At 43.1% G+C, this 27,675-nt stretch overlaps 1 protein-coding gene across 3 annotated transcripts in view; it reads right to left on the bottom strand.

The window, feature by feature from the left end:
- LOC120764895 (Golgi phosphoprotein 3-like) overlaps positions 1-26,217 on the bottom strand; it is a 144,700-nt gene extending 118,483 nt beyond the window's left edge. Inside the window, exon 1 of one of the 3 annotated variants that reach the window (XM_058423903.1) lies at positions 25,595-26,217. In XM_058423903.1, coding sequence (XP_058279886.1) covers positions 25,595-25,810 — 216 coding nt within the window. In that variant the 5' untranslated portion in view covers positions 25,811-26,217. The remainder of the gene's footprint in view (positions 1-25,594) is intronic. The other 2 variants (XM_040089016.2, XM_040089017.2) reach the window with 2 other exon arrangements.
- Positions 26,218-27,675: the final 1,458 nt, after the last annotated feature.

The following is a 27,675-nucleotide window of genomic DNA, read 5'->3' as shown; positions in this document are numbered from 1 at the left end:
ACTGTCCCTAGAAGGTGTTTAAGAAAAGACTAAATGTGGCGCTTAGTGCCATGGTCTAGTTGACGAGGTGGTGTAGGTCATAGGTTGGACCTGGTGATCTCAAAAGTCTTTTCTAGCCTAGTTGATTCTGTGATTCTGTGACTCCTCTCCCTGGAGAGGAAACAATGACAGAAACAACAGGTTATGAACTGACTGTAACCCCCATTCCCTGTCTCCCTGTGCTGCTGGGGTGGGAGAAGGTAGAGAATCAGGAATAAAGTTAAACGCAGGAAGGAGAGAGAAGTCGGGGCAAGGGGTTTTTAAGATTTGTTTTACTTCTCGTTATCCTGCTCTGATTTTATTGGTAATAAATTCAATTAATATCCCCAAGTCAAGTTCTGGCTGGTGCGGTATTATTGACAGTGCACTGTTGTGGTAGCGATCACTACCCGTCCTTCTTCAACCCTCAGCAGTCCAATAGCAGAAGGGTCCTCTGAGAGACCAGGCAAGGTATTCAGATAATTCCCTCCATCTCCACAACAGCTATCCCAAAAGCCCAATGGTGCCCTTTTGGGTCCTTGAAATACCCTCTCCTGAGGTAATCTATGCCATGGATGCCTGAGGCCGCTGAGCCAATCACAATAGCGTTTTTGCCATTTGTTCTGAGTCAGGCTCACTTTGGCTTCCAGTACAGTCAGCTGTTGATATCCCCCTGTGTCCTAGGGTGACTTTATGATGCTTGTATCCCAAATTGTCTGTTCTGTGTTGGATATTGTGTTCTGTACCTTTAAGACTGGTTCTGAGAACAAAGGCGGAGAAAGAAGAAGCACACAGTTTGAGGAAACTGCTCTGACTCCTCCACATTCTGGCTCCTGGACTGTGTTCGTCTGAAGCACAGACAGACAGCGGGACAGAGATCTGTGCTTTTAGTTAGTTTAGCTAGCTGAAGCAGAGAAGTTCCCTGGACTGTTTTTTTCTCTTTTTCTTGAGACTGTTTAAAACCTTCTCTGGACTGAAAACTGGGAAAAGCACCAGGAGCTCACACCTGTGGCCCATCGGGGCCCAGGATGGCATTTTCCAGCACCAGAGGGACTGATAAGAGACTGGGTGAACTGAGCTACAACCCATGGCAAGGACTTTCTCTGGGTTTGCCATCTCTCTTCAGAGCGGCGAGAGGTTTTATTGTTTCATATTATTCATTTTTTTATGCTTGTGGGCACTTTGTTGAATAAATAGTTTTTTCCACTTTTCTCTAAAGAGATTTTTTCCCAGACCAATTGGGGGGTGGGGCCATTTGGGTTTGCTTCCCAGAGGGACCCTATTAGGAGGTTTTCTCCCAAATTTGCCCTAAACTAGGACACCCTGTCACCCCAGAAACAGATGGATTCTGCCCCTACATATCTCAATGGCATCAGGGTACATTGTGTGACAGTGTCAACTAAAGCCTTATACTCTTATGGGTCTCGTGTACCAGACCATCAGGTCCACACAGTCAAGTAGATCTGTTTGTCCCTTTTCTCCACCTGTATGGAGGCATGACCCCTCTATTCCTGGTCATAGTACTCATTACTCACTTCCTGTAAATATGACCTGGAGGTCCCTTCAAGAGGATCAGAAGTAACATTAGCCCTCCTATTCTGTCTGAGGACCTGCCCACTTGTTGTGGTGCATTAATTGGGTTTATATTTGTAATGTTCTTTTCTATCTGTCCCTGCTCAGCTGTGCACACCCCCCTCACTGAGATGTAACCTAATCTTGTTTCCTCCCACTGAAAACCTATTGGGCGAGGCCTCTGGGTCTCGCCTATGGGCCCTGCCCCCTGGGGGAAAAAGCCATGGTGGGGGAGGGGCCAGCACTCTCTGGCACCGGCTTTCCATCGGATAGGGTCTCAAGGCTGACCAGGACATAAGAATAAAAGCAGAAATATCCACCAAGCCAGAGAGTCAAGACTCTACCTTCGGCAGTGTCTAGTCTCGTGGGCAAGGCTACACCCACTGGAAACTGAAGCAGCATTTATCCTTAAAGAACTTCCTGCAGTGGTTGTTCTTCCTTTCAACTCACATACCCATGCTCTAGGACACAGGTGGGTTTTCCATCCCACTTCCTCATACCCTCTCCATGGTCATGCAGGTAAAAATCACAGGTTACCTTGCCATGTGGATCCTCTCTCGAGCAGGGAGGCACTTGCTCCCAATAGCAGAGATATTGGTCTGTACTGGTAGGGCATGGGACATTTCCTCTTTAAATTTCTGGAGGTCCTTGGCCAGTCTTTCCAAGGATGAGACACAGGCCCGAAGGGGAAAAGAGAGACTTTCTTTATATTGCTGGAGTTGGACAACCAAATTACCCACCATTTGTTCTCCTTCCTTCCATGACATCACTGCCCATGAGTTAGCATACGATGATGGTGTGCTCTGCTCCACAGGAACTTCCACCACATCGGTTGTTGATGCAAGGGCCAGAGACGCCCAGCTAGCTCATGCCCCCCCAGCTCCTGCATCTAGAGTGGCTGCTCCCAGGTCTGGATCGGGCTCAAGTAGCAGTGTAGAGCAGAGCTGCCTGCTCTCAACGACAATCGGTTGTGATGTGCCTTGAATTGGAGTAAAGGACAGGGAGAGGGTTTCTCACGTGCTTCTCAAAGGATTTATTTCCTCAAGGGGTGCAGCGGTGAAAACCGAAAAAGCCTGCGCTTACACTGTCTTTTAAACGGGGGAGTAATGGAGGGAAGATACAATTTTCCAGCCAATCAGGGACACAACAGGGAGGGGGGTGAGGAGGGACCCACAGTCTGATAGCCTATAGGGAAGGCAAGGGGAGTGGAAAGGATCATATGTACCAACAGGACGTCGAGAAAAGGGGGAATTCCCAGGCGGGGTTTAGGACTGACAGAGAACCCTGTGGAAATAAGGGCAGTGACTAGGGAGGATTGACATTATGTAAATGAGGTAAAAGGTGGATCTAGGGGGTGAATGACAGGTGGGCAAGGGAGGGGAAACTTAGGGTAAAACCAAACATTTTGGGGGGTAACAGGAACAAACCATCGGGAGAATAACTTAACAATAACAACAAAAACACACCACCACAGGTTGTATACACTGGACTTCATCTGAATCTATAGGGGACTGCTTGTTACTTGAATCCTTATAGCGTATGTCCAACACAGTTAATTCTCTCAGGTACTGGGTACCTTTCTCCATGGTGTTCTACTTGCCTTGGTGCACTGATAGATTGTCCTGGGAAAGATACTTTCCCCTCACACTTGACAGGAGTTGCCTCCAGAGGATGAGGATTTCTATCTTTTTCCCAAACCCCTTGTCAATGCCTGCATCCCTGGACAGGGATCCCAGTTGTTTGGCTTTATTACCCTCTAGTTTCCAACTGTGGGCTACACTATCCCAGCATCAGAACAGCCAGGTCACCAGGGGCTCACCCAGATGGCAGCTGAAATCTTTTCACCTATCTCGCAGCTCACCTGGGAATAGGGATTGGGTGATTATCTCTGGCCCTGCCTCTTCCTTCTGTTGTGAGGGCCCTACTTCCTCCTCATGACTCACTACGTGAACTGATTTTGTCTTGGATTTCTTCTCTATAGGGGCGACTGCTACCGGCACAGGTTGTCCCTCTGGTTCAGTTACAGTTTGTGTGGACACAGTGTGTCCTAGGGTAACTTTATGATGCTTGTATCCCCAATCGTCTGTTCTGTTTGTGCTGTATATTGAGTCCTGTGCCTTTAAGACTGGTTCTAAGAGCAAGGAGAAGCGCGGAGTTTGTTTTGAGAAAACTGCCTGACTCCTCCACATTCTGTTGCGGACAGCGTGTTCGGCGGAGGCTTGGAGAGACTGCAGGACAGAGATCTTGTTTTGCTTTTAGTTAGTTTCAGCTAGCTAGGGCAGAGAAGTTCCCTGGACTGGTTTTTTTTCCTTTTTCTTGGAACTGTTTAAACCTGTTCTGGACTGAAAACCCAGGGGAGCACTGGGGGCTGCACCTGCGGCCCACCAGGGCCTGGACCTCGGCATTTTCCAGCAGCGCCGGAGAGACTGGGACTGAGGAGAGGCACTGAGAGAGAGAGCCAAGCTACACCCACGGCAAGGACTTTCTCAATTTGCCATCTCACTTCAGAAGGAGAGGTTTTATTGTTTCATATTATTCATTCTTTATACTTGTATGCACTTCATTTGTTTAGTAAAATAGTTTTTTCCACTTTCCTCCAAAGGTTGTTTTTTTTTTTTTTTTTTTTTTTTTTTTTACCGGACCGGTTGGAGGGAGGGGCCACTTGGGTTTGCTTCCTTAGAGGGATCCTATACAGGGGTTTTCTCCCAAATTTGTCCCAAACCAGGACACAGTGTCTGTTGATCTGCTTTCCTTCCTCTCCCCCTGATGGTGCCATCTAATGACAAGCAGTGTCCAATTAGTAGCCAGGGCCCAGCACACTACAATAAGTTGCCCCTCTCTGGAACTGCCACAGTGATTTTCTTTGAAATATTCTTCCATTTTATCAGGGTCCTGTATTTTTTCAGGGTTGAATCTCCAAACCATTGGAGCAGAATTCTCCTTTGAAAACTGGCCCATTTTCTCTCACATTCCATGCCACTCATGACTATCCACCCTTGGGGCAAATCTCTGAAAAACCTCCCTAGAAATCTTTCTTGACTCTAAACATGGTGTGGACCACACTGAGGAGACCGGGCAGACTTAGCAACAAGAACATGCTTTCCTTAACATCCAGAGGGAATTCAAAATTCTCAAAAGCTGCTGCAACAGGCCTGAAGGAGAATGGGGTGAAAGGCTTGGAAAAATCATCCTCCCCTGTTCCCCCCATAGGCTGGGTATGATTACTAATGGATCTCCAGAGGTATAGCAGCCAAGGCCAGGGCAGAACAACACTGAATACACATCACAAATGACCCCCATTGCCCTTGATGTTATCATGTCATAAACTGATATCCCACAGTACAGCAACAAAGTAATTCTGTTCCCTCTCTCTGCTCTGGAAAAGAGCACCAGGAGGAGCACATACAGGAATATATACAGGGTTAGGTACCACACCCACATGAAAAGATCAAGCAACATTGTGACCTAATACAACAAATGCTTAGATCAAATTTGTTTTCAACCCACTCTGGTTCACTATCTCACTCCCCACTCTCCCCGCCCCCCCCCCCCCCTCCAGAGGAGAATTAGAGACATAAAAAGGCAAAGATCACATGTTGAGATAAGAACAATTTACCAGAAACAGCAATGAGAGAAGAAAACCAACAGTAACAGCAACAATACTAATAGCAGAGTATACAAGATAGGCAAACGATTCACACATGATTGCTCACCAGAACCTGGACTGCACACTCCACATATCCTGGCCAAATCAGAAGGGTACCCACCCCACTCCTTCCCCCCTGCGCATGGCATGAGGTGGTATTAAATAACCTGAAGGTCCTGGCTGTGTCCACCCTGGCTGCTGCAAAAATTAACTGCGTCCTGGCCAGAATCAGGGCAGTAACTTACAAGTGCTTAAAAGACTATTCAGTAACAGAAAGATATGCAAAAAGCTTGATGGTCTAATTTCCTATTGTGATGAATAAATCCTGTAACAGCCACAAATAGTAAAAGACTTATGAGTGTTTAACAGCTCTCCAATTACAAAGATCTAGCTTACAAGACATACTATTTTATTATCTTAATGATCCATCACAAACAGAAAGCAAAAGAATTTTTTAATGTCTGATATGTGTATGTGAAATCATTCTGCAGTAGCATTTTATGAATATTTCTGAAAGGAAAAAAAAATAAATTACTGAAATTGATCCAAGACCTGTTTGTAAACTGGAAAAAAACCCAGTTAAAAGTGGCACATGATGAACTGACTAATATTTCTTTCTTTACTAAAAGTTATGAGAAAACAGATTGAGAATGCTGTCTATGCAGAGGAAACTGAGCCACACATTTACTCCAGACCAGCTTTCCCTTCCCATACTTTTAGTGGATGAAAAACTGAACATGAGATGGCAGTATGTGCTGGCAGCCCAGAAAGCCAACCTTATCTTGGGCTGCATCAAAAGCAGTGTGGCCAGCAGGTTGAGGGAGGTGATTCTCCCCCTCTACTCTGTTTTCATGAGACCCCATCTGGAGTCCTCAGCACAGAAAAGACATGGGCCTATTGGAGCAGATCTAGAGGAGGGCCATGAAGATGATCAGAGGGCTGGAGCACCTCTCCTGTGAAGACAGGCTGAGAGAGTTGGGGTTGTTCAGCCTGGAGAAAACTCCAGAAAGACCTCATTGTGACCTTTCAGTACTTAAAGGGGGCTTATAAAAAATATGGGGATAAACTTTTTAGTAGGGCCTGTTGCAATAGGACAAGGGGTAATGGTTTTAAACGAAAAGATGGTAGATATAAAAAAGACTATAAGGAAGAAATAAGAAACTAGATATAAGGGGTTTTTTTATGATGAGGGTGGTGAAACACTGGCATAGGTTGCCCAGAGTGATGATAGATGCCCCATTCCTGGAAGCATTCAATGTCAGGCTGGACAGGGCTCTGAGCAACCTGATCTTGTAGATGTCCCTGCTCATTGCAGGGGGGTTGGATGGAATGACTTGGATGACCCTTTCAACTAAAACCATTCTATGATTTCCCCAGTAATGCAAAACAGAAATTATTATGTGCTCTAGTATTTATTTGCTCTGTGAGTAGCAAAGTCATTCTTGAATATACTATCTGTAACACTTAGCCTGGTCAATTTAGCATTGCAAAGGTGGCCTGTTACTGTGAAGTTTAAGTAACTGAGATAAATGCTGCAGTACTTCAACTACTTTAGGATCAAAGAACACCTAAAATAACATCAGTTTTTCTTTAACATAAAATGATGTTAACTTTTAGTTCCACTTCTAGCAATTAACTGTGGAATCCCTGGAGCCACTCGGGGTATTACCCAGGGTCTGGCCTTGGAAAGATTTACCATAAAGACTCCCCACCATAGTGCCTTGTGACACTGTAACACTACCCCAGTCTCATTTTCCCTGATCATCCTTTGGTTGTGGGACCCTGATGACTGGCCCGGTCTTCCCTATAGGCCACTGACCCTGCCTGCCCCTTGTACTGCCCCCGTGCCATCAGGTCATTGGCTGCTGTACCCCATACTTAAGCTGGTACACAGCACATGGCCTGGTCTTGTTCCTGATACCCTTCGGTGCTTTAAGTAAACCTCACTGGAACTTTATCATACAAAAAGTCCTTCTGCCTCTCCTTGCTGAGCTAGCCTTGTAGTGTGTGTGGATGTGTGAGCTTGACTGCTTTGCCTGAATTTTCCCCAAGTGGCTTTTCCACTGGAGAGGCTTATTGGAGTCTAGGCTTCAGCTCCACTCTTAGAGACACATTGTTACAATTAGCAGCAATACTTTCTCAGTTATACTTAATGCAAAATGTTTTATAAAAACAGCTTGCTACAGGAGAGGAAAAGGTTACAGCTTTGATTTTTTAAGAGTGCTTAAAAACACTGAGAAGTATCACTAAAAAGGCTTTAACATTGTTTTTGCGTTTGTCTTACATTAGACAGCTTGACATGAAAAAGGGACTACACTATACTCAGTTATCCATGAATAGATAATATAGGTTACAAATTAGCCATGCTAGATTACCACATTAGCTGCATACAGAACCATGAAATATAAACACCATTTCAACACAAAGTCAACTTGTATCCAAAGTGCTGCTTCCAAATCAGCATGTTGTTCTCCAAAGAGCACAAAAGCAGGATTTACTCATCAGCACAGTAGAGAGGCACTTCACTGCATCTTGTAGCACATACCTCCTACCTTCTGCTAGCCTGTAATTTAGGTATGGACATGAAATTTTAAAAAGGACCAAAAAGGCCTATAATATAAAAGAAAAAAAAAATTCATCACAGACATTCCATACTTTGTTGTTATTAGGCCCTGAACATTTTGTCACTGGAAGTGGTCAAATCACCATCCCTGGAGGTATTTAAAAGACATGTAGATGTGGGACTTAGGGACATGCTTTAGTGGTAGACTTGGCAGTGTTAGTTTAATGGTTGAACTCTATGATCTTAGAAAGCTTTTCCAATCCAACCTTAATGATTTTACAATTTGAGATAAAGCATGCCTTTGTCAGTTTTAACACATTCATACATCATTCTTCAACTGAAATGCAAATTCCCAGTAGATGCCTCTTTATGTTTCACTCATTTGTCACAGAAATTTTAAAAAAACAAACCTTGGGAGTTTTTGAGTTGACATTCAGGCTGTTGCTGAAACTTTTTTAATGGGAGAGGGAAGAAAGGAGGAAGAGAAAAAAAAAGATACAAAGATGCCTTCTGAAAACTTGTTTGTTACACAGGCAAAAAAAAAAAAAAAAAATCAGATTTCTGAATCCTAATATGAATTTCACAAAGGCAAATCTTAAAGTCAGAGAAAATACCACTTGTATTTTGAAAGTTTTCAAAATTCCTATTTCACCTTTCCAAAAAATCTCTTTAGGATTAAAATATAAAATTAAGTAAGAAATCCAGCTACTCTGATTTTGTAAGAATAAAGAAACTACATTTTAGCATTAATCTAATCAACACAAAACATCACATCTGAAGCAGGCAAACTAGCTCCCTAATAACATATTTCAATACAATGAAAAGTATCATAAACTAGAGACCTTCACATGACAAAAAACTATGCTGTAACACTAAATCTTCAGCAATAAATGAAGTTTCTAAAAGCCAAACATGAGTAGCTAAGGTCCAAGAGAATTTCTGTACTGAAGTGAATTAACATTACTTCACTCTCACAAAGGTCATTTTAATTTTCACCAATGAAAGCGTAAATAAAACTAGAACTATTTACTGTTGCAGCAGACTGCAGTACATGACAATTATTTCAATGTACGTTATGTGAGTTTTCTTTCAGCAAATAAGGAATTAGTTACAGATCAAATAAGTATTTTATCTTCCTAAATATAATTGTCTGAACTACAGAAGAAGGTGTTGTGTCTCTATAGCTGCTTCAATTTCCTTAGTTGTGGCACATTGCTTAGAGGACAGGATCAGCTGTTTGCATTACTGTATTTTAATAGATTCCCAACTTGTACTGAATGAGAACTCAAAAACAAAACAAAACAAAAACACACAAAAAAACCAAACAACAAACCAACCCTAAAGCCCCCTACATGTATAAAAAACTTAAATGGAGTGACAGCTACAGAGAACCTAGCAATCTCTCAGTTTTCTATGGGACTGAGTTACAAGATGTCTAGAAATACTGTAATGAAAAAAGGGACCTGTATTCATCTCAGCTGTCATTTGTAAATCAGCTAACAATATTTACCACTTCATTCTTTTGGGAGAGGTGACCTCAGAAGCTTCAGTAGTTCTACAGAACAACTACCCTTTTGCTATGGCTTTGACCGGTCCTACTGCAATATTATTTTTAACCTAACACAGCAAAGTATTTTGTTTCAGTAAGTATTTTTTATTCCTATAGCAACAGGCTATTGCTCTATTCTAAATAGAGGAACATGATTCCCTTTCCCAGTCATGCTTCTGAAGGGTTTCCAAATAAATTATCGATGTTCCTTTTGTTCTAATGCTTCTGTTCCTCTAAGGACAGCAGATCTGTCATGAACATATTTTAGCACATACCCCTTAAAACCTATCTTGATCTTGAAATACAGAAATAGTTATATATACACAGAAGATAGAAATGGAAGAACTGTTGGTTAAAAAGAAAAAAAAAAATAGAGCAACCAGCCCCCATATAAACTACCCTTTAATTAGGACAAAAAAAAAAAAAAGTTAACTTTGTTCAAGCATTGAGAATGGGATTGAGGTGTGCTGTGTTTGTTTTGGGGCAGCTGGACATTCCCATGATTGCATGACTGCACCTATACTGCAGCAACAACAACACAAAACTTTTGTCTGTGGTTGTTACAACCATTCCACTATCCTGAAAGCAGAATTCACATAAATATATAACAGTGTCCTAGAAACACTAAAGTAATCAATCCATCACTGTCTAAATCTGCCTGAAATTCTCTCTCCTATGAGTAAAGGTTCTGCAATCTACACTTAAAAATTATTAATGGCAGGTCCTTATATGCAAGGCTTCTTTAATAGAATTTACGTAGTGTTAAGCCATATTCACCAGTGTTTAATATTAGAAGTGAAATTACAAAAAAAAAACCCTCAGAACTAAGTTATCAATGAAGTTCTCAGTGATTTTTCTGAGAAAAAAAGCTATTTTTAGAAAAACGTTCTTAGGCTAATTTAGACTACTTGATTTATTTTAAACTCAACACTAATTATTTTATCCTGTTGCAATAAAAAGGAAGGACATTATCAGCTTTAAATTTACTGGCTTTCCTTTGCCTTTCCCTTACACTTCATGTAGTTTCACAATTATACTTTACAGAGACTATACTGCTTTTCTCTGCTTGCTGTCATGACAAAATCTCACACAAATTTCATGGGAAATAAATGTTATCAGAAGTAAAAATTTTATTAAAAGCATTTACAGATGCATAAAGCACCTAAGTTTTGCTAACTTATCATTAGAACAACAGAAAATCAAAAAAAAATTGAAAATTAATCTATAGTTTTATTTTAAAATTTAAATCATGGAGATTTTAACTCATTGAGACAAAGCCATTTACATAGTGTTAGAAAAAAAGAGTACAATCAGACACAAAACTAAAATACAAACCCCAATGAAGTATGTCTAACAAAGCACAGAAATGGTGCATGCCGAGGTTTGTGCACATAAGATCCCTACCCTAGAGACATTTTCATCCCTTTTGTCTGACATCTCAACTGCAAAATCTCAAGGGAGTCATGAATATATGTGCCACTGTAATTAATTAGTTACTTTTTGCATGCAAATAAATATTAGATTATCGGCAGTGTTTGCCACTGTTGCATTTAGCAACGTTGGATGATTTACAATTTTGATGCACACCAATGCAAAGCTGGATTTTTAGGCCCAATGTTTGATATACTAGGTATACCTGCACCATATATTCTTTCTAGGCAGTTTGTTCCTTGCCTTGAAATCTTTACAGTCTAATGCCTGCAAAATTCAGATTTAGTACACACTCATGGGGGGGAAAAAAAAGGGCAAAATGATCATCCAGTCTATCCCACCTTCCTCAAGGCAAGACCTCCTAGGTAATCCTGACAGATATCTGTCTTATGCTTATCTTAGTTTCTTGCAGCTATTCAGGTATGTAGAAAGAGAAATTTGCATACACACAAGCCTTCAGATTCAACAGATGAAAGAACACAACACTGAATATCTACTGACTTTATTAGGATGCCATGGCAAGGTCCAACTGAAAAAAAAAAAAGTGATTGCAGGAATATGGCCCAAAATACACAGTCTAAAGGAGAAATAAAATATGTTATTGTGGCAAGTATATTACAGATATACAAACATGCATTAAAAAACAAATGTTTAGGAAAATTATTCTTTAACCAATTCTTTATCAACCATCAAATCTATTTTACATGCAGTGTAGTGTCAAAGAACACATAACTAGGTAGCTTTCCCCCTGTTATTCTGCACTCAGTTTTAGGAGATTTCCACCCAAATCAATTAACTACTTCATTAGTTTAGCTCTCACAAAAAAATAAGAGTAGATTGCTTAACAAAACTCATAATACATAAATAAAGGTATATTATGCTTTACCATACATTGCATCAAAAAACTGACAGGATTTTCTGTACTGTGCATGCTTTTTATATTGATTACTTCTTTCAAATTAAACAAAAAATCCAGCACACTGGTAGAAATATATCTTCCTCAATGACTTATCAACAGTTTCATGTCACCTAATTAAGCTATAAATTCAGTAAAAATGCAGAATTACATAATAATGCCATTTCCTCATTTTGACAAACTTCTCATTATTCTGAGACATTAATTTTGAAGAACTAAGGATTTTTAGGAAAGTTAAGATTAATAAGTTGCTGAATTAGCTGAAGTAGATACGTAAGCTTTGTTCGCAGTTAACAGAAGCCGGATCTTAGATAAGCTACCCCGGATCTTGTAACTCATTGTTTGTCAACTTTATGTTTATGTAGCTGTGCTTGTAACAAAAAACCAAAATGTGGTAAATAAGATATAAGATAGCTGCAGACTTCCCGCTTAAAGGACCCATTGAACACAGGAAACTACAAGTTCTACCAAAGATTCATTTGTCACGAATGCATTGAAAAGGTAGAAAGGTCAGGACGAGGAAGACTCATCTTACTTTCTCATCTTTGGTGACCCCTCCCCAGAATAGACCCCCGACTCATTTTAAGAAACAAACTACGCATGCTTAATAGCCTTTTTTGCCAATTAGCATACGAAGCGAGAAATGGGAATTGACAGGGGTATGAATCTGCATTTGTATTTTGGGTATTCAACACTTTTGTAAATAAAAGGCTTTGTAATTACCTGTGAATTTCACAGTGCAAATTAGGGAAATATCCCGCCGTGCTGCCCGGCCGTAATAAACATACACTTTCTAACTTTAAACTGTTAGAGAGTTTTTGTCCATCGCAGTTGGGTATCGATACTAGATCAATACCCATATTTCTTTAATAAGTCATTTTGGCGAGCCAGGCAGGAGACTGCTCTCTCTGGCCGTGGGGCCAGCGGGGTCCAGGGCCCCTCTGGGCACCCACCCGGAATTTTCTGGGAAGAGGGCTCCTGCGGTCCTGCTGACCACCCGGGGAAAGACCAGAACCTGCTGGAACTACGGACAAAAGGTATGTTTATATTTGAAAAGCGGTACCTTGGTATAGGCGGTTGGTAAGACACTGAGAGACGTCTCGTGCACAACATAAGCCTCTTGGGTTTGTTTGTAAAAGTTGTGACAGCTCTGCGGAGCTTGGTATCAGTGGTTTGGTAGACCGTGTCCCGTAGTGGGGACAGCGGCAACCTGTCTTTGTTGTGTCATCTTGCAGTTTAAAGGTGCCTTGGTAGTCCGTGTCCCGTGAGGGGGCAGCGGCGGTTTTGTTGTTGTGTATTAGGAGCAGTGGTGGCTCCGGTTACAGTTTGTGGTTTAAAGGTACCTTGACAATCCATAACCCGCGTGGCTAGCCCGTTCTGGGATGCGAAGGATCCCGTTGTGGGTCGCGGAAAATCCCGATTGCGGCCCTGCGCACTCCCGGTGTGTGTGGTGTGAACGGATCCGTGTTTTGTGGTCTCGTGGTTTTGTGTGTTTGTGTGTTCAGGTGTGAAAGAATTATTGATGCACCGTATGTATCCTGGTCTGTGAGTTTGTGTTGTAAGCGTTTTGATTTGTGTGATTTTGGAGTGTGTTAGTAACCTGTGTAAGCGTTTTTAGGAGTTTTGCAAGCTTGAAGTTGTAAAAGCCTTTTGAATTCCCCGCCTGATCAGCGGAGGGATCTCTCTGTTTGAGAGAGCTGAAGGATTTAAAGTGTTTGTATTGTATCCAGATTGTGTGCTGGAGGGGAAAGACTGTGTGTGAGCTTGAACAGCATGTGCTTTTGGCAACAAGATTTTGCTGACGTTTTGTTAGGTGAAAAAATCATTTGTGTGGGTTAAAACTGTTTATTTTTTGAGCTAAAAGGAGCGAGCGGCGTAAGGAGGTTTGAAACCTGAGCCAGCCACAGCAATCGTGGGGGGGGGGGGGGGGGGGGGGGGGGGGGGGTGAGGGGTGTGATTTGTTTCCCTGGTAACCGCAGGGGAATCCAGGCTCTACAGCCTCGGGCCGCGTCTCTAAACTCCCTGTAAAACCCTAAGAAGTTCTTTTGGCGAGTGAGTGTTTTAATTAAAGAAAAAAAAAAAAAAAAAAAAAAAGTTTTTGCTTGTTTGTGAGGCTTGCAGTTGCTAGAGTGTGTGGTAATATTTTAAAGTCCTGGTGGTGTAGTCCCTAACCACAGAGGAGTGGAGAGGCAGCGTGGGATCAGGGTTACCCCCCCACCTCCTTCTCACGGAGGGATTTGTGTGTGGTGTCCCGGCCGAAATACGTAGGATTTTTCAGCGAGACCTTGTTGAAACTTCTGGTGGAGTGTGTTTGGGGTCGTGAGGGGCCCCGGCTATTTTCTTTGCAAACCTGAAACGGTTGGTGTTTGGAGTTGGGTCTCTCAGAAAAGGCTTTGATTGTGTGCAGAAAGCAGAGAGCCCAGAACCTATGCCCAGAGCTAGCAGAAATAGTCGATAAATTTTTGCTGCTGAGATACGCAATTGAAGTAGTCTACTTTGTGTTTTGCAACATCTTGGACCAAAAGGGATTCTAAACATGGGGGCAAATGAGAGCAAAGAGATTCCCAGAGGAAGCCCTTTAGGGTGTATCTTAACACACTGGAAGGAACTGGTGGGCTGTGGTGGTACCGAAACTAAGAGGGAGCTTGCTAAGCTTTGTACACAATGGTGGCCATTATATAAACTTGATGAAGGTGTGAAGTGGCCAATAAATGGTACACTGGACTATGAGACATTATTACAACTGATGCTTTTCCTTTGGTGTGAACAAAAGTGGCAAGAAGTACCTTATGCTGCTATGTTTTTCACTCTCAGGAATCATCCCGAGTGGCAAAGGGATTGTGGAATGAGGTCACCATCTGATCCTTTAGTATTAGCCCTTGAAAAGGATAATAAAGCTACTAAAGGGAAGCCCAAACGGTGTTGTAGTACCTGCTCAATAAATCAGAGGTGCACCCATCCTGACAAAGTATACCAAGCAGAGGCTTTGGAACAAGAGACAGAAGACATACTTAAGCCACCCCCTAGGAGGCAGGAAAGGAGGAGGGTGGTGGGGGACACAAATTCAGAACCATCATTGACTCCAACCTCCCCCACTTCATCTTTAGCTTCATCTTCCTTTGGGAGGACAGCAATTGAGGTAGGGGTTTCTCCACCCACTCCTAAACCCCGGGAACCACCCAAATTTTATCCACCACTGCCTAGCAGTGACAGTGAGTGGGATGAACCTGAACCCCTCCCACCAGGTCCTAAGATTCCCTCACAAGGACCTATAGCATCAAGGACCCGAAAACAAACCAGAGAGGTCATACAAGCACCTCTAAGACAAGCAATAACCTCTGATGGGGAAACAAAACTGCTTAAGGTTCCCTTTTCCTCAATTGATTTAGAAATTTGGGAAAGGATTACTAAGGGCTATCGAAGTGATCCTATAGGGGTTGCTAAGAAAATGAAGTTTATGATTAAGCAGCATTCACCTGATTGGGCAGATTTGCAACTGCTACTTGATGCCTTAACAGAAACTGAGAAGGAATTAGTTTTGAAAGTAGCTGGGGATCTGGCTGAGGATGATTGTAGAACAACAAAGGAGGATGTTAAAGATGTATTTCCCCTTCAAGACCCAGGTTGGGATCCTAATGATGATGAGGGGTTAGGACGGATAAAGAGATACCAAGAACTGATTGTAAAAGGGTTAGAAAGAGCAATCCCCAAAACCATAAACTGGTCAGCCTTATATGCTATCAAACAGGGCCCCTCTCAAACACCTTCTGAATTTCTAGATCACCTGTGAGACGCAATGCGCCGACACACCACCCTGGATCCTGGATCTGATGAAGGAACGCAGCAATTAATAAATTTATTTTTAGGACAATCCACAGGAGATATTAGGCGGAAACTCCAGAAGATCCGGGGTCCAAACAGCCGGAATTTAGAAACTTTATTAGATGAGGCCTGGAGAGTTTTTAGTAACTGGGAAGAAGGGTATAAACAAGGGATGAAGAAACTGGTAGCAGTAGTAAAAGAAGGAGAAAAGGGAAAACATGAGCAAGGTCCAGCAAAACAAGGACCACCCCAACTAGGAAAAGATCAATGTGCATTTTGCAAGAAATTTGGTCACTGGAAAAACCAGTGCCCAGAATTAAGAAAGGGTAATGAACATAGAAAAGGTGATCAGAAAAAGGAAAAAGTAGTTGCTCATGTAAAGGAGGAATAAGGGGAACCAGAGGGCCCTACCCTAGGGGACCCTCTGGTTATAGTTAAACTGGGGAACAAAGAAAAAAAGTGAAATTTTTGATAGACACAGGGGCAACATTTTCAGTGTTAAATAAGGCCCTAATACCTGTAACCAATGACTATGTTATGGTAAAGGGGGCAACTGGCCAATCTGAAAGAGCTTTTTTTTTGCAAACCATTGAAGTATAAATTAGGAAAACAGTGGGGTATCCATCGATTTTTATCCATGCCTAATGCTCCATCTGCACTTTTGGGCAGAGATTTGCTAGAGCAGCTGGAAGCAAGAATAATATTCAAAAATGGGGAAATTAGTTTGGAGGTAAAGGATCAACAATATGTAGAACTGTTAAGCTTAATGCTAATAACCAAAGAAATTGAAGTGGCAAGTGAAAAGGAAAATTTTAGGAAAATAATGGATCAAGTATCTCCAGGAGTATGGGCCTCCAATATACAAGGAAGAGCAAAGAATGCACTACCAGTGTAAATCAGGCTTAAAGAAGGAGGACAGCCAGTAAGGGTTAAAAAATACCCCTAAAGAAAGATGTAGAAGGGGTTAGCCCAATTATTGAGAACTTTCTGCAGCTAGGACTACTGAGAGAGTGTCGATCTGATTTTAATATTCCTATTCTGCCAGTAAAGAAACCTGATGGGTCATACAGATTAGTAGAAGATTTAAGGGCTGTTAACAAGGTAACTGAAGACTTGTATCCAGTGGTTGCCAATCCCTATACCTTGTTAACCCATTTAACACCTGAACTAACTTGGTTTACTGTTCTAGATCTAAAGGATGCTTTCTTTTGCCTCCCTCTCCATGAAGCCAGCCAGAAAATTTTTGCATTCGAGTGGGAAAGCCCTAAAACTGGAAGAAAAACTCAGCTCGCATGGTGTGTGTTACTGCAGGGGTACAAGAACTCCCCCACTATATTTGGGGAACAGCTTGCCAAGGATTTAGAGTCCTGGGAACCTCCACCAGGAGAAAGACAGTTACTCCAGTATGTGGATGATCTCTTAATAGCCACCCAGACCCAGGAGACATGCGTGGACTGGACGGTAAGCCTCCTAAATTTTCTAGGCCTGCAAGGGTATCGAGTATCCCAGAAGAAAGCCCAAATGGTGAGGCAAACAGTCATTTACCTGGGTTACGAAGTAAGTGCTGGACAAAAGACTCTGGGGCAGGATCGCAAGGAAGCAATATGCCAGACCCCGAAACCTCAGACAGTGAAAGAACTAAGAACCTTTTTAGGCATGACAGGGTGGTGCAGACTGTGGATTTATAACTATGGGTTGCTTGTTAAACCTCTGTATGCCTTGATCACGGAAGGGAGCAGAGATCTTCAGTGGACAAAAGATGCAACCTGAGCCTTCGACCAACTAAAGAAAGGCCTTATGTCAGCTCCAGCCCTGGGACTTCCAAACATGAGTAGACCATTTTTCCTGTATTCTCATGAGAAGCAGGGGATTGCCTTGGGAATATTAGCACAGAACTTAGGCCCGTAGCAGAGGGCAGTGGCCTATCTTTCCAAGCAACTGGACACAGCAGCTAAAGGATGGCCAGGGTGCCTCAGAGCAGTTGCAGCAGCAGCCATAAACATCCAAGAGGCACGCAAATTCACCCTAGGCCAGAAGATGACTGTTGTCCTGGTGACTGTGTATCCCCAATCGTCTGTTGGGTGCAGGGGGGAGGGCAAGCATGGTTTGTTTTTCCCCAGGAAAACTCTGCTCATCGGAGTGACCTTGAAGCGGGGGAGTTGGAACACGGCAAGACGAAAGAAGCTCTGTTGTTTTTTTTTTCCCCGGGCAGTTAGTTTACTGCTAGCGTAGTTAGACGCTGTAGAATAGCTGAAGCTTTTTTGCCTTTTTTTTTCCTTCCTTTTTTCTTTTTTGCCCTCTCCTCGGAACTGTTCCAACCTCTCCGGACTAAAGACCTGGGGAAGCACCGGGGGCCTCCACAGGGGACCCACCCCACCAAGACCAGCCCTGCACATCTCCTTTTCTCCCAACACCAGCGGAGACGGAGCGGTGGAAAACAGTGACGATCTTCAGGAGGAGACTTTCTTTAAGTTTGTTATCCCTCCGTAAGCGGCACAAAGCTCTTGTCATCGGGTATTGTGCTGGGAATGCTTTGCCTGTTTAATAAACAGGTTTTTTCCACTTCTCTCTGAGGAAGTCTTTTCCCGAACCGGTTGGGGGAGGGGAGGGGGGCCCCTTGGGAGGATTTCTCCCAAAAACTGCCTGAAACCACCACACTGTGCTAGTATCTCACACGATGTCTGCAGTCCTTGAGGCAAAAGGGGGACATTGGCTCTCCCCACAGAGATTTCTGAAGTACCAAGCCATACTGGTAGAACAAGATGATGTTGAAATTGTGGTAACTAACATTGTGAACCCAGCTTCCTTCCTCAGCAGGAGTATGGGAGAACCAGTGATCCATGATTGCCTGGAGGCCATCGAAGCCACCTACTCCAGCCGCCCAGATCTGAAGGACACCCCATTTGAGGATGCTGAGACCTGGTTTACTGATGGAAGCAGCTATGTCATCAGTGGAAGAAGACATGCTGGGTATGCAGTTACCACAAGCAAAGAGGTAATAGAGTCTGGACCATTACCAACTGTTGGGGGTTATGTTTTCCTGTGGAATTTTTTCCCCCCATAGGTTCCGAGAAGACTAAATACTGATAGTTAAAGGGTGCTCAACCTGGACAAAAGAAGTTGATCACTTAGTTTTGGGGGAGGAAAAAGGCTCCCGGGAGCTGAGGGTTGGGGTTCTTGTTTCGGTTCTCGGTTTTCCAGGAGGAGGACGGTCGAGCGACTGGTAGCTGCGTGGATTCCACGGTTAACAGAGGGGTTCGGTCCTGAGAATTCTATCATCTGTTGGAGCACCCAGGAATTCGGAGTTTTTTCGCCTGCCCTGCTGGATTTTGGGTCAGCCCAGTCCAGCCGCCGTGGCTTCTCTGGCACTGCTCACTTTGCCTGCCAGGACGCCCCCCTGCCTGCCGAGGACAATCCACCATTTCCAGCCATCAGCCCCGAATTTCCACCGTTTCAGTTTGGTGCTCTCGGGGTCCCAAGAGATCAGACTGCCTGGGGCTTGTGAGACAAAGCCCCTCGGGGTTCTTGGTTCTGTTTTACTATTATTATAATTGCTGTTGTTGTTTGTCTGTCCTGTTATATTTACTAGTAAAGGACTGTTATTCCTTTCCCCATAGCTCTGACTGAAGTTTTGGTTTGTTTTTTAATCTTCCAAATTATAATAACACGGAGGGAAGGATTTGAATTCCCCATTCCTAGAGAGGCCTGCCTCTCCCTAGCAGATACCCGTCTTTTTCAAACCAAGACACCAACTAATACATCTGCACAGAAGGCTGAAATTATTGCCTTAATCCGAGCCCTAGAGCTGGCAAAAGGAAAAGAGATCAACATCTACACGGACTCAAGGTATGCATTCGGAGTGGTTCATGCTCACGGAGCCATCTGGAAGGAAACAGGACTGCTGAATTCACAAGGCAAGAGTATTAAACATGCACAAGAGATACTGAGGCTATTAGATGCCATACAACTACCTGAGAGAGTAGCCATAATGCACGTCAAGGCACACCACAAAGTGAGCTCTGAATTGGAAGAAGGGAATATGCTGGCGGACAGAGAGGCAAAAGACGCAGCAAAAGGTGAGGTACCTGATAAGGCTGTTGAGGCAGCATTGATTCCAGATGAAAAAGTTTCTATTGAAGGTAAGCCAGTGTACAATAAGAAGGATAAGAAACTTATCAAGGTAGAAAAGGCAAGCTATAACCAGGAAGGATGGGCTGTAACAGAAGAAGGGAAACTTGTAGTACCCTCCTATTTGTTGTAGTCATTAGTACAGAGGGAACATGAGAAAACACACTGGGGAATAGATGCCCTGTATAACCATTTGAAAGAAAGAATCATGGCCAGGAAATTGCAGGGCACAGTGATACAAGTAACTCATCAGTGTAGTCTTTGCCTCCAAACTAACCCTAAAAATACCCCAAAGCCTAAAGTGGGACAAATTGGGAAAGGTTGTGGACCTGGGCAACAATGGCAAATTGATTTTACAGAACTGCCCAGGAAGGGAGGGTATAGTTACCTATTGGTATTAACTGACACCTTTTCAGGATGGCCAGAAGCCTTTCCTGCCAGGACAGCTAAGGCCCAAGAGGTGACCACAGAAAGCGCTGTTGCAAGAAATAATACCACGATTTGGAGTTCCAGCCACCATATCCTCAGATAGGGGACCACACTTTATTTCGAAAATTGTGCAGCAAATAAATCACCACCTGGGAATAGACTGGGAATTGCACACCCCATACCACCCTCAATCTAGTGGCCAGGTGGAAAAGATGAACCATTTGATTAAACAACAAATTGTGAGATTGGGGCAAGAAGCAAATTTGCCCTGGCCTCAGGCTCTCCCATTGGCCTTGTTGCGAATTCGGACAAAACCAAGGGCAAAAGAGAAACTAAGCCCTTTTGAAATATTGTATGGAAGGCCATATGCAGTTCAAGGGGGAATAGCATCCATTCAAGTAGGGGAAGAAACCCTACATGGATATATGGTGGCCCTAAATAAACAACTTAGAGAAATTGAGAAATATGTGGCTGGAACTCAAAACAGAGAACTAGATGGGCCAGTACATGATGTACAACCTGGGGATTATGTGTATGTTAAGTCTTTTGCAGAAAAAACCTTGGAACCACAGTGGGAAGGACCATTCCAGGTGCTCCTCACTACCTTCACTGCAATCAAGATCAAGGAACAGAAGGCCTGGATCCATCACTCCCGAGTGAAGAAAGCCCCAGAGGGAATTTGGAAGGCCACACCAGGCGCTAACGAACTGAAGCTGAAGCTCACTCGGAACAACGAATAAATGGACTAAGAGTTATTTTGGACATTATGTGGAAAGTTGTAACTATTGTAGTAATTACCTTAACCATAACAGGAGTCAACACAATACCACAAAGGTATAATGTGACTGGGATATACCAGTGCCAAGGAAGAGCTTATGATCCTTACTCTTGTAAGGCTTTAAACAAGATACTAAAAGTCACAAATGCAAGCTTGTGGGAGGGAAGAGATGTTTGGGGATGTAAGTATGCATTCATACAGGATGGGTTCCATGAGGCTTACCATCCACCCATGAAACTCATCAGGGTTAGTCCTGAATGCTGTGATAAATGCTTGAGTAAATGTCTGGAGTTTAGACTCAAAATAGAGGGGTGTGTGATAAGGGGTTGTAGTGGTTTCACGTTCACTAAATTTTGGTCTTGGTACTTACTCTTTTTGTGAGAGAGAGACTAGGAGAAAAACAAAGCAGGCTCAACCTTAAAATTAACAAATAGTTTATTAACATACACTAAAAGAATAGAAAAAAGAAAGTTGGAAAAAAAACCTAAAATGGAATGAAACTTCAAAAACACTTTTCCCTCCCCTTACAAACTGTTCACTTTCCTACAAAACAACATAAAGAGACAAAACTTGTGATTTTCAGTCAGTTTCACTATCTGACAATAGTCTTTCATCACTTTATTAGGAGAAGAGTATCTTTTAGAGTCATGGATCCCACTGACAACCTAGAACAGTTCTCTTGTGGGTTTTAAACTGTCACAAAAACAACTGCCCGGAGAAACCTGGTTTTGTGACCCTCCTAGGAGCAGTTTCCCAAGCTGCTTATGGGTCATGGGTCTTAGACTCTTGCATACTGGGGTGTCACCTTTTAAAGATGAATAACTCCAAAGCAAAGGATTTTTTACTTCAAGGTACAGAGATGTCTTCTCACTTCTTCACTGGTGCAGGGGGCTTCTCATCTTTATCTCTGTTCAAGCATCTTATAGGATATTACTTAATTCATCACAAACACCTTTGCTTAAATCTACACACAAATTAAAACAATCATCTCTCCAAATGCATATTTTTCCCATGATTTAAAGGAATGATCTAAATATAGAGTTCATTTCCATGGCTCAAGTAAGAATAGAACAACCAACTCTTCAACCCTCTGTCCCAATAGTCTTTTCACTCTTGCTCTACTGACTTCATGCTGTTGTTCTTTATGTTCACTCTGTCTTTCCTTACTCTCTCAGAGAAGGGCCAAGCTCTGGAAGCTTCATGTTGCTAAGAAAGAGTTAAATCTGCTCGGAGTCTTTGTCTCCCTCTCTGTAGCTCATGGTGTTAGATGTTCAAGGCCGAGCTGATGAGGGAGGAAGAACTCACAGAAACATCAGAGACTGGAGCACTCAGGCATTCCAGAATCACAAAAAAAACCAGGCAGGATCATAAATGCCTTCTCAGCCCACCCCTCGGTGTAAATCAGGATGGCTTCGGCCCAAATGGTGCCCATAGCTCTTATCAGGGGCCCAGCAGAGATCGCTCCTTGCTCCAGAGAAGTCTGAAGAAAGTAGCTGTTGCAAAACAGCAACTTCTCTTTCCCCCCCGCTTCACCCGGGAGCCGATGGAATCCAGCCAGGCCTCAGGCCAGCTCCCCCCGCAAAAGGCGGGGAGCAGCAGGCCCAACTCGATGTTACATGTCTCTCTCGGGCCAAAGGAAGAAGAAAAAAGGACCTACTTACAGGAAATTCACGGGGTTTTATATGGTACTTCCCAAAGTCGCAACCAACAATTTCAGTGGTCAGAATAGATATCAATATTCCAACTAACTCTCTGATAGGTCCCTGTCTCTTCTAAAGCAATTCCCAGGTCCTGACCTGAAGAATTATTTTACATTTTTCTATAACTAAAAAACCAAACTGTACTAACCCATGACATTGACTTTAACATCACTCAGGTATGTACTGAGTACCATAAGAACCAGACCAAGATTACTCCACCAGTGCCAAGAAAGGCTGTGATCACCAAGATGCCAGCTATTCCAGAAGCGGAGGAACAAATAACTCCTGTAGTTACCAAAATTGGGACATATGCTATTAAGAAGACAGGAGTTCAGAAGCTGATAGTTAACCCAAAGTGGTCTTTAAAACAAGTAGAAATGGGAGTACAGGTAAGTGCTTCACACGTTCGGCCAGAATGTGCCCCATTTCTCAGGAACTCCTTTATGGACTGGACTACTTGGCTTCAAAAAAGTATGCCTCCCAATTTGAGGAACAAGAGGGATCTCACTGGATTGCTAGGAACAGGACTGGGAGTGCTGAACACAATAGATTCAGAAGTGTTACTGAATAAATTAACCACAATAGGGAGCGATTTAGTCAAACTACAACAACCTTTGCAATCCTCTCTACTAGCACTAGGTAACAATCACTGGAAATTGACCAAGATATTACCAGAATGGGAAGACACAGAGGAGCGAGATCATGAAGTAATAATTAACACACTAGGCACAGCTAGTGAAAACATCTCATTGGCCCTAGGGTGTACTCAGGCACAACTGTGGATGCAATCAGTAGCTGCCGCAGTTATCAGGGAAGGTGGAGAAGGAACATTCCCTGCTGAAATTCGCAAAATTGTCTGGGATAATGCCTCTGATATGGAGAGGGAACTTCAGTCCTGGTGGGTGTTGGTCAATTTCACCTATAACCCTGTGACTAGTGTAGTGACAGCCTTTGTTTTAACTATACACGATGCCTCAGTAGACTTAATACACCCAATAGTCCCCTTAGGAATAAACCATGAGGGAACTGTATTGTACCCTTCTGAACACAGAATGTGGGCACGAGAAATTAAAGGAAAGTGGCAAACTATTAATCTAGAGCCCTGTACTGTGAGGAGACAATTAGGATACATATGTGAAGGGACATTAGAGGGTGACAAAGACACTTGTTTGGACACAGACCAAAGTATTTGTCACTTTGAAACACATCCAGGCAAACAGACAACTTCACTTGTGTATATAGGACAAGGTTGTGTCTGTCTTAGGACAGTGTGCCCCATCATAAAGATAGACAACCAAATTGTGAATGAGACTCAATTCAATTTGTGTTTGCAATATTGATAGAATGAAAAAGACATTAATTACGATACACCATGACACAGAGACCATCAAAGGGGTTTTGAAAAGGCTTGAGGAACATTTGTCTCATCATTGGTGGGATGTGCTTTTTGGGTGGTCACCAACAGCAACCGGAATATTGAATGCCTTAATCCACCCTATAGTTGTGTTGCTTATTTTGGTCAGCATAAGTTTAGTGGTATCCGTTGTAATACTTGTTTGGAACTGGAGGATGCTACGACGAGTGGCAGCTTTAACATCACTGTCAAAGGCGTATGGCTTGGTCTTGAGAGACACTAGCTGTACAGCTTGGATAGATGAGGAAGACTCTGTATACTGAGTAAAAGAATTTACTCATTTCAAAGAAGAAGTGGGGAATGAGACGTTAATTTTGAAGAACTAAGGATTTTTAGGAAAGTTAAGATAATAAGTTGCGGAATTAGCTGAAGTAGATAGGTAAGCTTTGTTCGCAGTTAACAGAAGCCGGATCTTAGATAAGCTATCCTGGATTTAGTAACTCATTGTTTGTCAACTTTATGTTTATGTAGCTGTGCTTGTAATGAAAAACAAAATGTGGTAAATAGGACATAAGATAGCTGCAGATTTCCTGCTTAAAGGACCCATTGAACACAGGAAACTACAAGTTCTACCAAAGATTCATTTGTCATGAATGCATTGAAAAGGTAGAAAGGTCAGGACAAGGAAGACTCATCTTACTTCCTCATTTTGGGTGACCCCTCCCCAAAATAGACCCCCGACTCATTTTAAGAAACAAAGTACGCATGCTTAATAGCCTTTTTGCCAATTAGCATACGAAGCGAGGAATGGGAGGTGACAGGGGTATGAATATGCATTTGTATTTTGAGTATTCAACACTTTTGTAAATAAAAGGCTTTGTAATTACCTGTGAATTTCACAGTGCAAATTAGGGAAATATCCCGCCGTGCTGCCATAATAAACATACACTTTCTAACTTTAAACTGTTAGAGAGTTTTTGTCCATCACAGTTGGGTATAGATACTAGATCAATACCCATATTTCTTTAATAAGTCAATTCAAGGTCCATTTTTGTCAAATGTATCTCCCCAAAGTTAAAGACATTTTTAACACAACAGTAGTCTCGAAAGTCTTATTAAAAAGGGCCACTAAACATACTAAAGCACCTGAGAACCCCATAAGCACCATAAAGTTGTGTCTGACAAAATACATAGGAGTACATAAGCCTTCCACATTATAGTTACAGGTAAGTACAAGAGTACAAATATATTAGAGGTCTAACCAGAGCCTCTAAGTCAACTACCAACGCTATCAGAAGCTCCAGGTCCTCTTCCTCCTCCAAGCCCTACTCTGCCTTCCTTGAGATGCTACAAATATTAGAGCCCCTCTGCAAACCCTGCACTCAAAGGGCAATCCAAAATCTCCAACAGTTTTCCTTCCGCTCATCACCCAATCACCTTCCTCACCTAATCCTAAATCCCGAGCCTGTTCCAGCACGCGCCCCTACCCCTAAGCTACATAACAGTCCACCGTCCCCCACAATGCCTCTGCCCCAAACCTACAGCAACGCTCACCCAGCAGCATCCTTGCTCCCATCCCACCCGCTCCCTAGTGCTACTTACGTTCCCCTTCCCCATCAACAACATCCATAAGCCCCCGAATAAGCGTATCCCGTCAGCCACCCCCTACTCTGCGCGCCCGGCCGCACCTCACGGTCCTTGAGGCCCAGGAGCAGCACCTCTTCCATGAGGGTGAGGCGTGTTTCCTTGGAGTCGCCCTTGTCATGGTCGCCGGGCTCGTCCCGGCGGCCTTCATCCTCAGGGCCGCCTCCCGCCTCCCGCTCCTTGGCGGCGGCGGCGGCGTTGCGGGAGGCCTCTGTCCGGCGCTGCACCAGCCCGGAGCTACGCTGAGTCAAAGAAGTCATGGCTAGAAGCGGTGGAAGGTCAAGGGCCCGCCACGGGGAGAGGAGCTTGGCGACAGATCGGGAAGGGGAAAGAAGAAGAGATGGCAGCCGCTCCTGCCTCCGCCCTATCCGCACCGGGGCAGAGGCCGGCCGGGGGGAATCATGGGGAGCGGGATTCGGCCGAGGCAGGAGAGGCGGAGGCAGCGGCGGTGGGAGTCGGCGTTCCCCGCCTGCTGCGGCCGAGCTAGCGGAGGTGACTTCTCCTCCAATATGGCGACGTAGGCTGATGTCAGCGGAGGATGTGGTAGAGGCAGGCGGAGGAGTACGACCGGAAAGTGCCGCTGACGGGAGGAGTCCCTCACGGGGCTGGAGCTGTGGACGGAGACCCTCAGGGATGCGGCCTCCTCAGCTTCAGGGAATGCAGGTGGTGCCGACTGTTATTGACTGTTACTAATCATTACCCGGGGCTGTGGAGGACGGTTAATCCAACGCTCAGGGCGGAGGGGAATGGGGACTGGACATCCGGTGCCCGCCTCGGCATAACCCGGGGGCTGGGTAGTACACTCTCATAAATTAATTTTTTTTAAGTGCTTTATTTACAACCTTAAGTCTGCTGGATTTCACTTTTAGCCCCAAGTCTGACTGCTAGTGCAGCCCCCAGAAATAAATGCATATATATTGTGAAAAACGCCAATCACTTTTTTAAATTTTAAAAAAAATTGATAGTAATAAAATGGATATAAAAATAGTAATAGAATTAGAGTAATAAAAAATTGAACAATTAGGGTCAGGACGATACGAGACAATAAAAACAAAGTTACAGATGTCTGGGTGCCTTTCCGAGCAAAAAGCTCCAAAGAAGGACCCCCGTTAACAAAAGATTATCTCTTAAAAGCAATAGCCTGTTGAATATTCATACATTTCATACATGATGCATAAATTCCATTTAAATAAAGAATTCTCTCTGGTTCATGTCACTTTTTTCCTTTAATCTCTATGGCGTCTTCAGGGCTGAGCAAGGCAGGAGAAGTTGGCCTCTTCTGATAAGGAAGTCATAAATTCTTTTTCTCTGAAAGATTTACGTTTTCCTGTGGCTGGTATATAAAAACTACATTTTAACTACAAAACTACATTTACCATACTATCAAAATATTAATACATCATTACTAATCAATACAACATAATACATATAGTAAATATCTTGTGTATGAGACGTTAATTTTGAAGAACTAAGGATTTTAGGAAAGTTAAGATAATAAGTTGCGGAATTAGCTGAAGTAGATAGGTAAGCTTTGTTCGCAGTTAACAGAAGCCGGATCTTAGATAAGCTACCCCGGATCTTGTAAATCATTTTTTGTCAGGTTTATGTTTATGTAGTTGTGCTTGTAATGAAAAACAAAATGTGGTAAATAGGACATAAGATAGCTGCAGATTTCCTGCTTAAAGGACCCATTGAACACAGGAAACTGTAAGTTCTACAAAGATTCATTTGTCATGAATGCATTGAAAAGGTAGAAAGGTCAGGACGAGGAAGACTCATCTTACTTCCTCATTTTGGGTGACCCCTCCCCAGAAGACACCCCGACTCATTTTAAGAAACAAACTACGCATGCTTAATAGCCTTTTTGACAATTAGCATACAAAGCGAGGAATGGGAGGTGACAGGGGTATGAATATGCATTTGTATTTTGGATATTCAACACTTTTGTAAATAAAAGGCTTTGTAATTACCTGTGATTTTCGCAGTGCGAATTAGGGAAATATCCCGCCGTGCTGCCTGGCCGTAATAAACATACACTTTCTAACTTTAAACTGTTAGAGAGTTTTTGTCCGTCACAGTTGGGTATCGATATTAGATCAATACCCATATTTCTTTAATAAGTCAC

Source organism: Hirundo rustica, chromosome W (assembly GCF_015227805.2).
Source record: "Hirundo rustica isolate bHirRus1 chromosome W, bHirRus1.pri.v3, whole genome shotgun sequence".
In the NCBI taxonomy this organism is placed as follows: domain Eukaryota; kingdom Metazoa; phylum Chordata; class Aves; order Passeriformes; family Hirundinidae; genus Hirundo; species Hirundo rustica.
Note: the sequence above shows the minus strand (reverse complement) of the source record. Positions and strands in the feature narration are given on the sequence as shown.